At 38.0% G+C, this 14,928-nt stretch overlaps 1 protein-coding gene across 2 annotated transcripts in view; it reads right to left on the bottom strand.

The window, feature by feature from the left end:
* Positions 1-14,928, bottom strand: part of ANO2 (anoctamin 2) — a 197,933-nt gene that overhangs the window by 108,907 nt on the left and 74,098 nt on the right. For both annotated transcript variants that reach the window (XM_074901830.1, XM_074901831.1), the window contains exons 11-13: positions 11,874-12,008; positions 9,219-9,379; positions 4,762-4,844 (exon numbers count right to left, since the gene is read on the bottom strand). In XM_074901830.1, coding sequence (XP_074757931.1) covers positions 4,762-4,844; positions 9,219-9,379; positions 11,874-12,008 — 379 coding nt within the window. The remainder of the gene's footprint in view (positions 1-4,761; positions 4,845-9,218; positions 9,380-11,873; positions 12,009-14,928) is intronic.

The raw sequence follows: 14,928 nt of genomic DNA, 5'->3' as shown, positions 1-14,928 counted from the left end.
CAAAGAAATTATCCCCTGCTTTGGTTCTTATAGTTTAAAAATTACATGTTTAAAGTGTGCCTTCATGTGTAATTCTTTCATGGAGCAACAGCTGGCACTAAATAGTTTCCCCTAAGGCCTGAGGAATAACATCCATTTTTCAACATCCCTTCTCCAACTATCCTAATAAAACTCTCATCCTCCTAAATATAGCACTTAGATCTAATGTTGAAAGGACTTGTTCAGAAGATCAGGGCTATCCTAGGATCACTAAATAATTAGTGTTAACAGGAATTTAATGAAGGTGACAGAAGATTCACTAGGAGTGACAAAACCCAAGAAAAGTTAGTAAAAAAAAAATATACTAAGAGATCAAAAACATTTGGAAATATTACCAAAAATATTTGGAAATACTAAAAACGAGCCCAACAGGAAAATCAGAATAGGCATTGGGAAAATGACAGATAATTCATCTGGGCAAAATAACCAAAACTAAAGATCTCATCGGCACAAGAAACCTGAGGATGTAGTGAGGAAGAAAGAAGAGATTTGAGACAACACAAAATTTTGTAGTTACACATACCCCTTTTACCATTACTTTTACCCAAGATGACTAAGCTGTGAATACACCGTTATTTTATTAGTCTGCTTTTCTCTCCTCCACTTCTCATGCAAACACAAATGTCTTAGACTGATTGTTTTAGTAGACACTATTAGAACTTCAGAAAAGGAGTCTGCTCCTATAAATTGAAAGGTGGAGGACAAGGTGAAACATCAAATTAATCAGATCACAACAAATTTGAAAATGTAATAAAGAAGATCAAGTTAAACCATGATCGAGTTAGGAGAGAATGGGACGTATCTGTAAACATATTTAATGACACCACGTCCACTTGCTATTTAATTCTGTCTTACCCCATCTACCTTCCTTATTAATTTATCTTAACTCAGCAATAATCCACAGGGTATCTTAAAGTCTTCCCTTCAGCATTCAATAATAATGTTTTTCAAAGTCATCAAATGGCAAAAGGTGGAATGAGACTTTGGGAATTAGAGTTTGCAAACATTTTACAGGATTTTCACTTAAAATTGTAACTCACTAAACATGTTTCTGATGAAGACAGACACCTAAGTTCCTCTCTGTTGTACTGAAATAGTGTAACAGCATGACTGTTTGAACAGTAACAAGACCTCCACTCATTGACATTTCAGTCAGTGTGGACTTTCTGTCCATTTATTCTTCCAAGTTCTGCTCCAGATTCTAAGATTTCATCTTTTATAATTGCATATCTATTTCAGTCTACACAGGTTTGTTGGCAAAATGAAGTAGAATCTCTTCCACCAAAAAAACCTAAAGCAGGAACATCCTGGGTCTTAGAAATACAATTTCCGAAGATTCTTGGGAGGCCGATAGTTTCTACTACCCACATCATTAGAGTCCTTTAGTATTTCTTCACCAGCTCCTTCACAAGTAGAAGAGGGTATGGATTATTCCACCTCTTACCCCTGCTTTATTGATGGTTATATCCCTTATTATCACACAGCTAACAAAACAAACAAGTGTACAACCTGTTTGATTGGGTTACACAAACACACATCTGTGCCATGACATGTTGAGTGTTTATTCAGGGTATCTCCAAGGTTTTGTCTGTTTTCATGGTGCCGGTGTGGGTTTGCTTCTTTTCTTTCCCTCCCCATTTAGTTATGAGTTTCTCAACTTCTGTTCAACACAGTTATCTATTTTACAGTCTAATACGCAACGCTACCTAATATTTTTGCAGATTTCAGATGCACAAACGCAAATCCTCTAAGTCTGTACAGCTGCCAGCTGCAAATATGCAAGCAAGCCTTAGGGAGTCTGCTTTCTCAGACTGCTGTTGCCAAGATATTTACAAATAAATGGACTAAATTAATCTCTCGTGTGACTCTTTTGAAGCAACAGATTTGGCCCAGTGTGTTTCAAGAAAGTAATTTTACTGAAAATTTTATAGTCAAGAGTCCACAAAGATTACACTGAAGGCATTTATTTCAATATAATTCTCACAATGTACTTCTCAGCTCTTCAAATTTTATGGTTGTTTTCCTCCCTGTTTTTGTTCTGTAACTTCTCTTTCTAAAGAAATTGATAATAATAAATAACCCCATCTATTCTTAAAACTGTTAAAACTTCCAAAATATTTCCTTGTCCCTTTCCTTCTTGCTCTCTTAAGTGATTCTGTGCACTCCAATTCTAGTTCCTTCTAGCCTAACCTGATCAGACACGATTTTCCTTTTTCCAACATAATATTCAACACTTGTAAAGACTTCATCACCACCGAAACACGATGCCAGTATCTGTCTTACAAATTTATCGTCATCTTTATGAATCTAATGGATATAAGGTGAACAAAACCTGATCTAACCGGCATTTTTGCTGAAATACCAAGAGCTGACAGAAGATGATACAGTGCATGGTTTATTGCTTAAGATATCAGGACAAGAGACACCTCCATTTTGAGCATTATTCTTCAAGAAAGAGCTGGATCAACTAGAAAATGTCCAGAGTGGAACAAGAATAAACAGACATCTAGAAAATTATTTAAGGACAAAGATTGAAAAAGCAGAGGCTAGTTTATTTTTTTAAAAAAGGGTGACAGAGAAATATGGTATTATGTTGAGTTTTGCTGAAAAGAGGACAGAGATAATCTTTTTATTAAAGAAAGAACAACAAAAAAAAGAACATTTAACAAGGAGATTTAAGTTAGACACTGGGAAAAACTTATTAGCAGTACAGATAGATAAGTATTAGAATAGATTGTCTAGGGAGGAAGTGAAATCTCCACTGCTGGATTTATTTAAGAGCAAATTAGACAAACATCTTTCAATAATGAATTAAGTAGAGTTGATCCTATCATGCACAAGGGATGGCCCCTCAAGGTCCACTCCAGCCTTAATTTTCTGTTTCTACGTTCCTAGTTCCTCAACTTGTGCTGAGATGTATCTGGCACTCCTTCTCTTGTCATAAACAAAGGATTCTTTCTGATCCCAGAGTTCCCGTCCACAAACTTCTACCACTTCAGAGGTCTTCAACACAGGACCTCACAAATCTATAGATTCCTTCACAGCATTTTGCAAATATTGAGCTAAACCTTAGGATTTTGTGCTGCAAGTGATGAACTTGAAATTCAGTAAAATCTGGTGGATTCATCAAGTACGTTTCAGAGCCGAGTTTGCTATCCAGCTTCACAGTTTGTACTGTAATTAGTACAAAATTGTTCTCCCAGGGAGCAGTATGACATTGCCCATAGGACAAGCGATAATTTCTGATGTGCTGATGCACTTGGTTTGCATCACAACTTACAAACTGTGAGTACTGGGTTATACTCCGAGCATCACCCATGTCATAACTGGATAGAGAGAAAACTGGATAGAGAAAAAGCTGAGAAACCAGAGGCAAAATAGGGGAGGTTGTAGTCAAGTCATCAGTGAAGGAGTACTGGTGAGGTCTCCCTTACACTAAAGGCATTGCTAAAGGCTGCATTTTGGGATAGTGATGGAATAAGTGAATACTGGAGTCTGCTGTCTGTTCTTAGGGTTATTTTTTTGGTTTATCCAATGATTTTTATCTGAGGAACAGACAAAAGTAGAATAACATTATCACCATGCTACATCATGAAGATCATGATTCAGCTTACTTTTCTTCTAGGTTATTTGCCCTCTACAACCTGCTTGAGTTGAACTCAGGTAGCAGGGCTGGAGGCTTGTATGTGCTCTGCTGTTTAAGGAACTGTGCTGCAACATGAAGAATGGATTTGAATCCTCCCATCAAACCAAGGTAGGCCTACAACTCACCTTCCAGGAACCTGACCACATTTTATTCAAGTCAATGAAGAGAGCAAGGCACACTGAATTTTTTCATACAGGTACTTGGCTCACTATTAAGAATAAAAGAGAATCTAATTGCTGCAATTCTGAATTACTAAATATAACCCTGTTCTAGAGACACATTGGCATCTATTACTAGGGGATATGTAATGGAAGGTCCAAAGTCTACTTGTTCTTAGTATGATATTTACAGCTACTAACTGTACTCTCTTTAGTCAGAGTTAGAAATTAGTCTTCTGGCAAGAGTTGGTAATTTAAACAGATCATAGGCCATGACGTGTGAAACAATGCCTAAGAACAGAACTAAAACCAAATTTATGGATATTGTAAACACTAATAAGAAAGTATGTCACACTTTTCAGTCAGCTCAGGTACAGTTAGAAGCCCCATGGGCTCATTTCAAAGCACTTAATTGTTCTCAGGAAACCAACCCCATTTGTTGTTTGCAACAGCCCTGTGGGCGAGTACTCAGAGCTCAGGATGTGTACTTAAGACATCACAGACACAGCACAGACCTGCATGCGAATATTATTTATGTTACCCTGACATGTTGCAATCATCATCACAGATAATTTTTGTTATACATAACAAAGTAACATCTATACGACAAAGCATTTATCCTGTAACTTTCTGTTCCGGCACTCTGTACAATGGCATATGGGTATTCTCAGCAAATAATGATCAGCTGTTATAATTCTTTTCAACATTAATTATTAAAATTAGTGTGCTGACTAGCAAGATGTAGGTAGTGATTAATGATCATTGGAACTCAAAACTGTATCAGTTTTAGTCATTGAGAAAAACATAGTTATGAACTACATCAGGCTGGAGAACGCTCATGAAAACTCTAAATATCAATCCCTATCTTCAGCTATAGAATAATTTATACAGTAATATATATAGGGAGAGGAAACTTACTTCTTCTTCTTCCAGTCCAGTTAAATCCCAGAAGTAACTCAACCTCATCTGCAAACGCTTCCATTGTTCAAGGAACATAGTAGCTTTAAAAAATAAAAATAAAAATAATTACAATTATAAATCCAACACACTATGGGGAATATTTGTGTTACTTATAAGCCCCAACTGATGTTTGAATCCCGTTATGCTAGGTCTTTTACAAGTAAGCACTAACAGCCGCAGGCCCAATTTTAATGAAAGAACACGAGCAAAGCATAAAAACAATAATTACTGCCTCTTTACAAATAGAAGACAAAGATACAACATGGATTGCCCAAAGGCACCAGTAAGTTCTTGTCAGAAACTGGAACTGAACCCATACCAGCTGATATTCACCCCAAGAACATCATCTTTCTTAATTTACTATATGTAATTCTATAAATCGTGAGTACAAAGCATACAATGAAACAGAATCTATGTCTAAATATTAATCTGTAACACTGCAATGGATTTTGCTGTTTCAGTGTTTCTAATCAGTCAGAAACACGTGGAGAAGGTAGGTGTAGCCTGCTACTGAAATAAATCATTGATGCCTATATGTAAACTAAGACCATCAGTACTAAGTAGAATATAATGTTCTTTTGAAATATATTATAGTGGTACAGCTGAACATTTTTGTCCTGTATAGACACAGTGATTTTGTTCTAAAGGAATGGCCAGTAGTTCAGCCTCCTGCTTTTGCTTTTTAATTACTATGAAGAAACACTTGTTGTATTGTTGTCTCTTATTTAAGAGTCTCCTGTCCTTCCTCTCATAATTGCTGTTTCCTCTAAATAACCCTTTGCCTAGCTGCTCATGATTTACCGACTTAGGAATTTATTAGAAATAGCACTTCTTACTCTTGACTTGTGGACACCATTTTACAGATGACTATATCAATGCCAACTAAAAACACACACTATACCAATAAAAGCTATATCTATAAACAACTGTGACCACTGTTTTCCATTTTCTTATGCTTCGCTTCACCTTTTCACTTGGTGAAAAAGGGATTGTAAAAACACCTTTCACAACAGTATTTACATCACTTTGAACATCTTGTAGATAGCTCCACAAGACACACAACAGTGGAGAATTAGAGCCAATATCCTTTGACTGTATCTGCATTTGGTGTAATCTATAAAGTAACACCGGGAAAAGTTAGACTACTATCAAAATTAGCTCTTACAAGACAGAATCTATTCCAACAGTTAGCTGCAAATATTTTCTGCACGGGTATCCTCCTATAACATAAGAAATACATATCATTCAAACACAAGACTGGCTTCACACTGAAAGTAAATCCAGACATTAAGCAATTAATTTGGTATCTCTGCTACTTCCTTACAGAGAAAAGGACATATAAAAGCTATATTTAGCATGTTTTGAAACCTCAAGGGTTTGCAGATATCCTAAACAAAAAATATTTGGTTATTTTATAGGGTGCTAGTACTCATTCCGTTTTTTCCTGTTATTCAGGTAGTCAGTTCCACATTTTGCTCTGTAAGAACTTATTTGGCTAGATACAGTAGGTGTTCTGAAATCAGCAGTTTTGCACCAACTTACACTAGCAGAAGAACAGTCCAACTGTCCTTCTAATAAACACATCTGACAGCTGAAATTCAGCATCCCAGAACACCAGTGACATTAAGAACAATTAGCCAGGCATTACTCTGTATATTATCAATATGGTCATTTGCAAACAGCACTGCTGGAATCACAAAGATACTTTATGAGGCATCAAGATCCTCTAGGAAAGGAATGATTCCTTTCAGGATATTAACCATAGTAAGTCATCTACCTTTTATAGAATGGGAGAAGGCAAGCTGGATGAAAGGCTTCTTGTGCCTGAAATGCTGAGGTTTCAACCCCAAGCCCCAAATGAAGGTTGACATATGGGTGATTCCCACAGCCCTTCCCAAAGGGGGGTGAGTTTCCCTTTAGGCTTCCCCCCAGGGTGCTCCGGCCTGGCAGACAGAGCCATTGGGTAAAGGAGCCCCAGGTGTCTGCAGTGAGTAACCCAAGGTCAGGTGTCCACTGAGGGATCAAAGCTGGGACCCCTGGCAGGAGGGGCAGTGTCTGTGTGTGAGGTGGGTGCCCTGTGCAGAGTTCCCTGTTGGGGAAGGACCTCCTGCCTCCCTGGGACTGGGCTCCACTCAGGTCTGGCTTTTGTAAACGCGGGCTGTGTAGAGATTCGGTGTGTGGCTTCCTTGGTCTGATGTGTTTGGCTTGTTTGTCTCCCGTCCCTTCTATGGGAGACTGCATGTCACCATTTATTCCACCCATTGTTGGTTGTGTGGTGTTGTTGTTGGGGTCAGTGGGATTGATGTTGATTATGTATAATCTGACTTGTTTGTACCCCCAGTGCTCACCCATGTACTGACCCTTTTGTATCAAATACAATTTGGTTATTAGTCCTTCTTTCTGCTGTCTGTGTCCTTTATGCTAGGCCTGATAATTGACAAAACAGTGCCCAACACCACAAAATGAAGCCATCTCAAATTACCATGCTTAGCTCCTTTAAGTATACCATTGTAAGTCATAAGACGTGCCACTTTCCACATCACTATACTATATCCTACAAAAAAGCTTTCAGGCAACATTTACTCAATGTACTGCGAGGCAAGCTGATTAGGTGTGTGAATGAGATCTGTCATTCAGCAGAATAAGCTCTAGATAAACCCAGTTCAGTCTCCTAGTAGTAAGGCAGCAAAACTTGTGTAATCTAATACTTAATAGGCAAGCTGGTCAGAGTTAAAGGGTACTTTATTTCACTTTGCTGTTCTTTGAATATGATGGCTGTGTTTTCTTGCACTGACAAGCTCAGTTATCATGGTCCCAAGAACAGACTTTTCCAATCTGTGAGAAACATTTTTTTGGAGGGGGACTACAGCTCAGAAAGAATTTTGTTATTCTTGCATGCTTTTTTTTCAAAAAGCAATGCATATGGAACTTTTTGTTCCTTTACATATTCTACTAATTTATCTTAGCGCAAGGATATATCAACTTTTTCCTTTGCACGTTGCATTGCTGATACTAAAATAGAATTGTTTTGAATGAGGCTGCATGGAAAAGATCATTTTACATAGACGCAAGTGTACAACACAGATTCTCTGTCAGGAAAACACTATTTACCTCTGAAAGAGTAAAGGAATTGTCATTCATACACATGCTGTCCAAACAGTTACACTGCAACTTGGACAAGGCACTGCACTGCATGCTTCATGGCAGCAGGTAAACTGTGACACCTTATCTGCCAGCCTACTCTGTAATTGGCAGCAATCTGAAGTAGGAAAATAAGTCATTGTGAGAGTCTATAAATTCATCACCTTTTGTCATTTCTCTCAGTCAAGGTGTTTACATATTCTCTAACTTCTGCTGAAGGGTTTCCAGGAACTGATAAACAAAAACTTCTTACTTCCTTACTCTGTCCTGTCTGCAAGTTCCTTAAAAACCCTAATGCTATCCATATCCAACACCAAGCTACCAACCAGTCATTTCTAAAACAAGCTGTAAAATTTTAATAGGGTTGCAAAGTATAACACACTGATTGCTGAGGGATGGTTATAATACAATAATATATTTGCTCAGTTTCATATTAAGATGAAAATTTCGCTTTGTGAACAATGAATAGGGAAATAAAAAATCATTTTACAGTAGCAATAACATCTTAAACTTTCACAATAAGCAAGATCTAGAGTGGATGAGGACATAATGCCAGCAAGCACAGTAGACACACTTTTCAGGGCAGGCGGTGAGGCCAGAAACAATAAGCATAATACTACAATGCGTTCGTTAGTGCTTATGACATGTTGTGATATCCTCAGTGAGACAGGGCATGTTTGCCATTAAAGAAAACCAAGCTTGTTTAAATGAAATACTTTAGAACATATTACAATTAAAACAATAATAGTCCCATTGTTCTTGGAATCCCATAAAGTTTTGATAAAACTATGCTACAAAGTTGTCCCACAAGAAAGGGCATTCTTGGGCTTAAATGAAACACTTTCAGCTGCCTGCACCATATCAATGCCTATATACATTCTGGTCCCAAATGCAGAAGGTGTTAAAGGGATGTCAATAGAAAATGAAGAAAAACATGGCAAAGATTGGAAGTGCCATTAAGCAAGGCAGTAGAGGGAGAAAGGACAGATTTTTCTTCCCTGATCAACCCAACTCCTCTCCATTTATTCCGAAGCTTGCTGTTGATAGTGGAAAGCCTTGCAATATTGCTTTCTCAGTCTCAGCACAAACAGCTCCTCGCTGGCCTTCTGAGCTGGCCTTGACAGCTTTATAAAGACACAGGCATCACATTCGGTCTAACAGCACTTTATCATATGTAAGGCTACTCTGTGTTCTAATACTGTGCATCGCAGCTTTCATTTCTGTCAGGAGTCCAAAGATCAAGCGACGCTGTTAACATGCCAAGCAATACTCACCCCAAAGAGCCATAAAGATGGAGAAGAAGACCGTGGCGGGGTTGTCAAATAAGTGGCTAGCTCGAGCGGTAGCACAAGCAGAGCTGAGGTTCCAGTAATCACAGAACTTGTCACACAGGGGGCACATGGTGAAGGCGTTGCGTTGGTCACACATTTCTTTACTGTGGATGACAAGTGCACAAATTCTTAGATATGTGGCTTCCACTTGCAGAGAACAGAAGCTGTGTGTTTCTTCAAGGCACATTAGCATGGGCTGGAGTATTAAAATACTTATAGGCACCTTACCAACAGAAAAACCCAACATCCAGTCTAATCGCTACACTATATTAGTGAATTAGTGAAGACTGCATCACTGAAGACTGAGGTTAACCACACTAAAAGAAAACACAAAGTGAAATTTGTCATCGCTACAGTCAGTTCTGTGATTTGATACATATCAGTTTTAAATGCATGAAAAAGAATTCTGAAATGGCCATAAAGGAAATTCTGTGCCCTTGACAAAACACACATTTTTAATCATAGTGGCACAAAAATTCATGTCAAATAACCATGTTACTTTGTGAATCAGGACTGTCCATGTAAGTCTGCATAAAAGCCACAACCACCACCCAGGCATGTTGGCTGGTCTGTGTCACAAACAGAATAAATCTGCAACACCATTTGCAAGATATATTAAGTTTTGGTGCAAACTGACATACATGTACTGAATTTTAAAACATTTACACCAGCCAAGAGTCTCATTCTTAGAGAGGATGTTACATTTCACAACATTTACTTTGAGATTCACCTCTACCCTGCATTTTATGTGTGAGGTATTTATAAAAGCAATGGTTGTTTTCCCAGCTTAGGGCTTTAACACCAGTTTTCATCTGTACCACCACCTGCTATAAGGTTTTGGCTAAGTACTTCAAGTGTGAGCAGTTGTTTTGGGCAGCCATTCTAGTATGTTGTAAGGGTGTTCAGATATTGTGTGCACAGTGGTTTCAGGAAACCAGATACCATTACATTTCAGGGTTCTCAAGTTTTCATGCTGAATATGGATGTGGTACTCTTGGTCTCTGTAGCTCCTTGTTTTTCTAGTACAGAGTGCTAACCTAATTTTCAAAAATTTAAAAAAAAAAAAAAAAAAAAAGAGGGAAAAAGCCCCCTTCCCCCAGCAGTAAATCTATTAAAAACTAGAAATCTTCCACTTCTGTCTCATATATTCAGATGTTAAGTTGTATTTCCTTTCTCTCAGTGTACAGCATTTGTTCCCCTGTCCTCTGGAAAATGTGAGATAAGAGACTTTCTTACTGATTTAAAGATCTTTACGTTAAAATTGTTATTTTCATTCTTAGTCTTATTTGCTAGGTATTTACTCAGTTTCTAAAAATCTTTTAAAAAATCATTATCTCCATCTCTTTAACAAGCCAAAACCTGCTTGACACTGCTGAGTATGCTTTCAGGTTTTTTCATAAGGTTTGTATGTGGAAGACCTTCCTACCTGCACAGTCTTACTCAGAAGAACTGAGTAGCGCAAAGCTCAACTGTTCTGTCTGGGATTGTGAGCTAAGGAAAGATTTACAACACTGCTTCACTGATAGCTGGCATATTGTGATTTCACACACGATTATGTGATTGTATATGATTGTTCCTGTACTGACCATCATTAAATAGCGTTTTTTTTTCTATGACTTCAATTGAAAACAGAACTATTCAAACTGTAGTATCAATATGTTTAATATTATATAATTTGAAAAGTATATAGCTGTTTCCAGCTATCATACCATTATAGCAATGCTCTCTTCTATTTCAAAAGGCAGCAGAGGGTGCTGCAGATACATCTTAGTCATAAATCTCACCTAAGTTTAAATATGAGCACAGGCTTTCCCACAGACAAGCACAGCCCGTCAAGATTCATTCAGATCAAGCTAAGAAAAGAAACCCTGACTCAAACGTGTTGTTATTCATCATTTACCTATCAGCAATAACATCCTACTGCAGTGATCCACTTTAAAAGTTGCCAATTCATTTGAGAGAATGCAGAAACTGCCATGAGTGTGACCAGCAGTACTAGTAATTCAGTATCCTGTCTCCACCAGAAGTCAGACACAGACAACACAGAGGAAATGTCCTTTATTTTTCACTGAAGAGCAGACATTAACATCCTTGTGTCAATTTGGCAGGTTTTATTTAGTATAACACCCTCAGGACACACAGTACAAAACTCAAATTTTTATTTTTTTTTTTTTACTGTCAAAAAGGAGGATACTGTAGACAATAAATATGCTAAATCTGCTGTGTTCATTTTACTTGTACAAATAGCCTGATTTTCCTACGAAGAACAAAGTAATCCAAGAGTGTCCTCTTGGATGAGTGTGAAGATGTGTGCATTCACAAAAACCAAATGGATGCCATAAAAAAGAATTTACAATAATGCAGTAGACTCACTGAACATTTCTGTTTCAGGATCTGCAATACTGAGCAGACAAATAAATGTGTATCATTCAAATGTCTTATCTCTGCACGTGCATTTCTAATGCTCACAGAGTTGTTAATGATACAACATTGCTCTTCAGATACGTTAAAAAGCAATTATTCTCACTAAGGGTTACAAACAAAAAGCACAGTCTTATAATTTTCAAGTAATAAATTATTGATCACAGAGAAACTTACCTAGGAATGTCACTCTCAATGGTTATGCATCCATAAAGAAATACAATAATCCCAACTACTGAAGAAGGAATGAGGAATTCCGTATATAAACCCAGCCATGCGAAATAAAGTCCTATCTTTTCTCCAAAATACTTTCTGAAAAAGAAGGGAGGAAAAAAAACCACACCCATGAGGTGTCAAGGTTATAACTTTCAAATGTGTTTTACAGTTTAACAATTGTTAGAAGTTAAAATAGTTATTGTCAAAGACATGGATGAAAACCCCGAGTATCTTGAAGTCAGTATCACCAAATGAAGGGGGTGATTGGGGCAGTTTGGTGTTCTCCATTCTGAGGAGTTAAAGACAAACCTGTATCATTATAATACATAATATCTACTCAGGGGAGACCGCAGCTTCTGCATCTCTTAAACGAAGGCAGTGAAATACCCTTCACTTCCATCAAGAGTACCAGAAATTCAACCAAATGTTTAGCAGAAAACATTGGAAAGAATTTGGCTTCTCAGACTAGTATCTAGATACGCCATCATTCTTGGCCTCTGTAGTCCTCTGGGATTCAGCTGGTCAGAGCCATGGAAATGACATCCATGGGAACATACCGACAACATCCTCTGATATCTTAAAAGACTAGTAACCTTGGATTGCTGTTAAAGAAAAAAGGTTTGCTCACACACTTTAGCACTGGCTTTTCGGAAAGAATAAATATTTTTGACAAATTAGCAGTCTCTGAACAGCTGGTTTGAAAAAACAGTTTCTGCTCCGCGGAACAGTTCACTGTAGATGTTGATAAATATGTGCTAGTACTCAGCCCAACATCTTCATGAATCACACTGCAAGTAGTAAACTAAACACAGAGGAAACTCACTGATCAGTCCAAAATACTGTTAGGAGTGATTACAAGTATTGCAAAACCAAAAGCCTCAGAGAGCTCAAGAACTAATCATCACTAAAATGAGACTAAATTTAGATAAGAAACAAGAGAGCTCAAAACATTTCACAAGCCAGAGAATAAGATGGAGGAACGCTGGACAGAAAGCAGTTATACAGAGAGCACTCGGGGCATGACATTGCATTTGAATCAGTGAGACATACATTCACACCGGGGTGGCAGAAAGAACAAAAATAATTTCAAGATAACATGTCTAATTAAAGAAAGACAAGACTTGCTCCTCATAAAGGCTGAGCATAACCCCACTTTGGGATTGACTCTGAATTTACTCACACTAGGAGAGTTCTATCCAAGTTAGCACCCCAGATTTAAACTATCTCTAATGAAAATGGTTAAATGAGATTTTTGGAAGCCTAGGTTTTCCTTTAACAGATATCATTCTATTCTGACAGAACTTAATGACAAACCTCCATGTCTGTAGCGTTGAGCTCAAGTCCTTTCAGCAGCATAAGCAAAACTGAAATTTTCTACTCCAGAATGTGGGTCTCAGGGCCAGGCTGCTCCTGCCACAGGAGACAGGGGCAGGAGTGCAGCCAAGGCAGAGAGCCATGGGACAATGCGACAAGCCTCCACAGTTGTTTCCAGCTCAGATGAAAGGAGTAAGGGTAGCAGCAGTGTTGTTGTGTTGGTTTTTTGGTGTAGGGTGTTTTTTGTTTGTTTTTTTTGTTTTTTTTTTTTTTTATTGATACAGTTCCTGCTGCACTCACACCATCACAGCTGCAACTAACTTCACATTCCTTGGCACTCTCATAGGAAAGTGGGCAGTGTGGTCATGCCTAATGCAGTCTTGCCTTACATGAGCGCCTATATTTGTGTCTCACTAACCTTGCTTATCCTTTAGGAAAGGTACATGCAATCATAAAAGGGAAGAGAGAAGTACTTTAAGGGGCTACACAGACAACATTATCTTCAGTATAAGGGGATGCCATAACGTGGAGAACCAGCACAAATGTGAGAGAAATTTCGGGAATCTTCTAGGAAAGAAGTACAACCCCTATCCCTGACATTAGCAAGACTATCCTAAGCAACAGAGCGTGTGAAGTGTCAAACACCACAAGTGGAATCATGACAGACTGACTCAAATGGCAATAACTTAATTAGCTGAGTAATTCTCTTTTGTTTCAGAAAGACAGCTTGTGCGAGTCAGAATGGGAATACTATTTGCAGCAACCAGTCTTTAAACAACACGTATCATCTTAGTAACTACATCCACACTACAGCATAGTTTTTAAGAACCTTGGGACAACAGATAATCAGATTTTCACAGAATATAAGAAAAAACTATATAGTAGAATTTATGAAAAGACAAACATAACTATTTGTGTTGCAACTACAATCCACATACTGTGGGACTACCCTGTAACCTAGCACATGCCAAGTAATTCTGGAGGTAATTTTTAGGAGATAGTTTTTCTTTATTTTACCTTTTTTTTTTTTTTTTTTAATATGAAGTGAGGCAGAAAATACTTGATTAAAATACAGAAATAATCAGATGGCCTATAGCTCTTCTTCAAGCCTCCTGTGTGAGTCAACATACAGCAGCTATCATCTTGGAACAGCACAAGGCCAGAGGGAGACTCAATTTGTTCTCAAGTTTCCTCCAGATTGGGAAGTGACACACCTTGCATTTGACAGTAAGGCAAACATCACTGAACACATCCTAGCAACATGGAATGAGGAGGAGAGGGGGATTATTCTGGTTATCTGTCTTCTTACTCCTTCCTTATTTGTAGAGTTGGGCAACGTGCATAGCTAGTGCAGTGCTCCAAATAGGTCAAAGCAGACATGAAAAAGAGTCCACAATCTGAGCTGTTCTAAACTGTCTATTGTTTTGACAAAGGGCTACAAAATTAGCACAGAAAGTGTTCACATCCCAGAAGCATTAGAGCAAAGAGCAGCTGACCAGGGTCAATGAAGTTGAAGCTTATGGCTCATGAGGCTTGCTCTGGAAATTTGAAGCCTTCCAGTGATAAATGTGATCTGTAACCTATAAAGCAAAGGGTTGCTATTTGCATCCATGCCAAGAGAAAGTGAGAAGAGCTCAACAATGTCCTGGCAGTACAGAAAAAAGCAGTTGCCAAGAAGAAAACTGCACAATGTTCTGTGGCT

Source organism: Athene noctua, chromosome 3, assembly GCF_965140245.1.
Source record: "Athene noctua chromosome 3, bAthNoc1.hap1.1, whole genome shotgun sequence".
NCBI classification, from domain to species: domain Eukaryota; kingdom Metazoa; phylum Chordata; class Aves; order Strigiformes; family Strigidae; genus Athene; species Athene noctua.
This window is presented reverse-complemented; position numbering and strand designations above follow the sequence as displayed.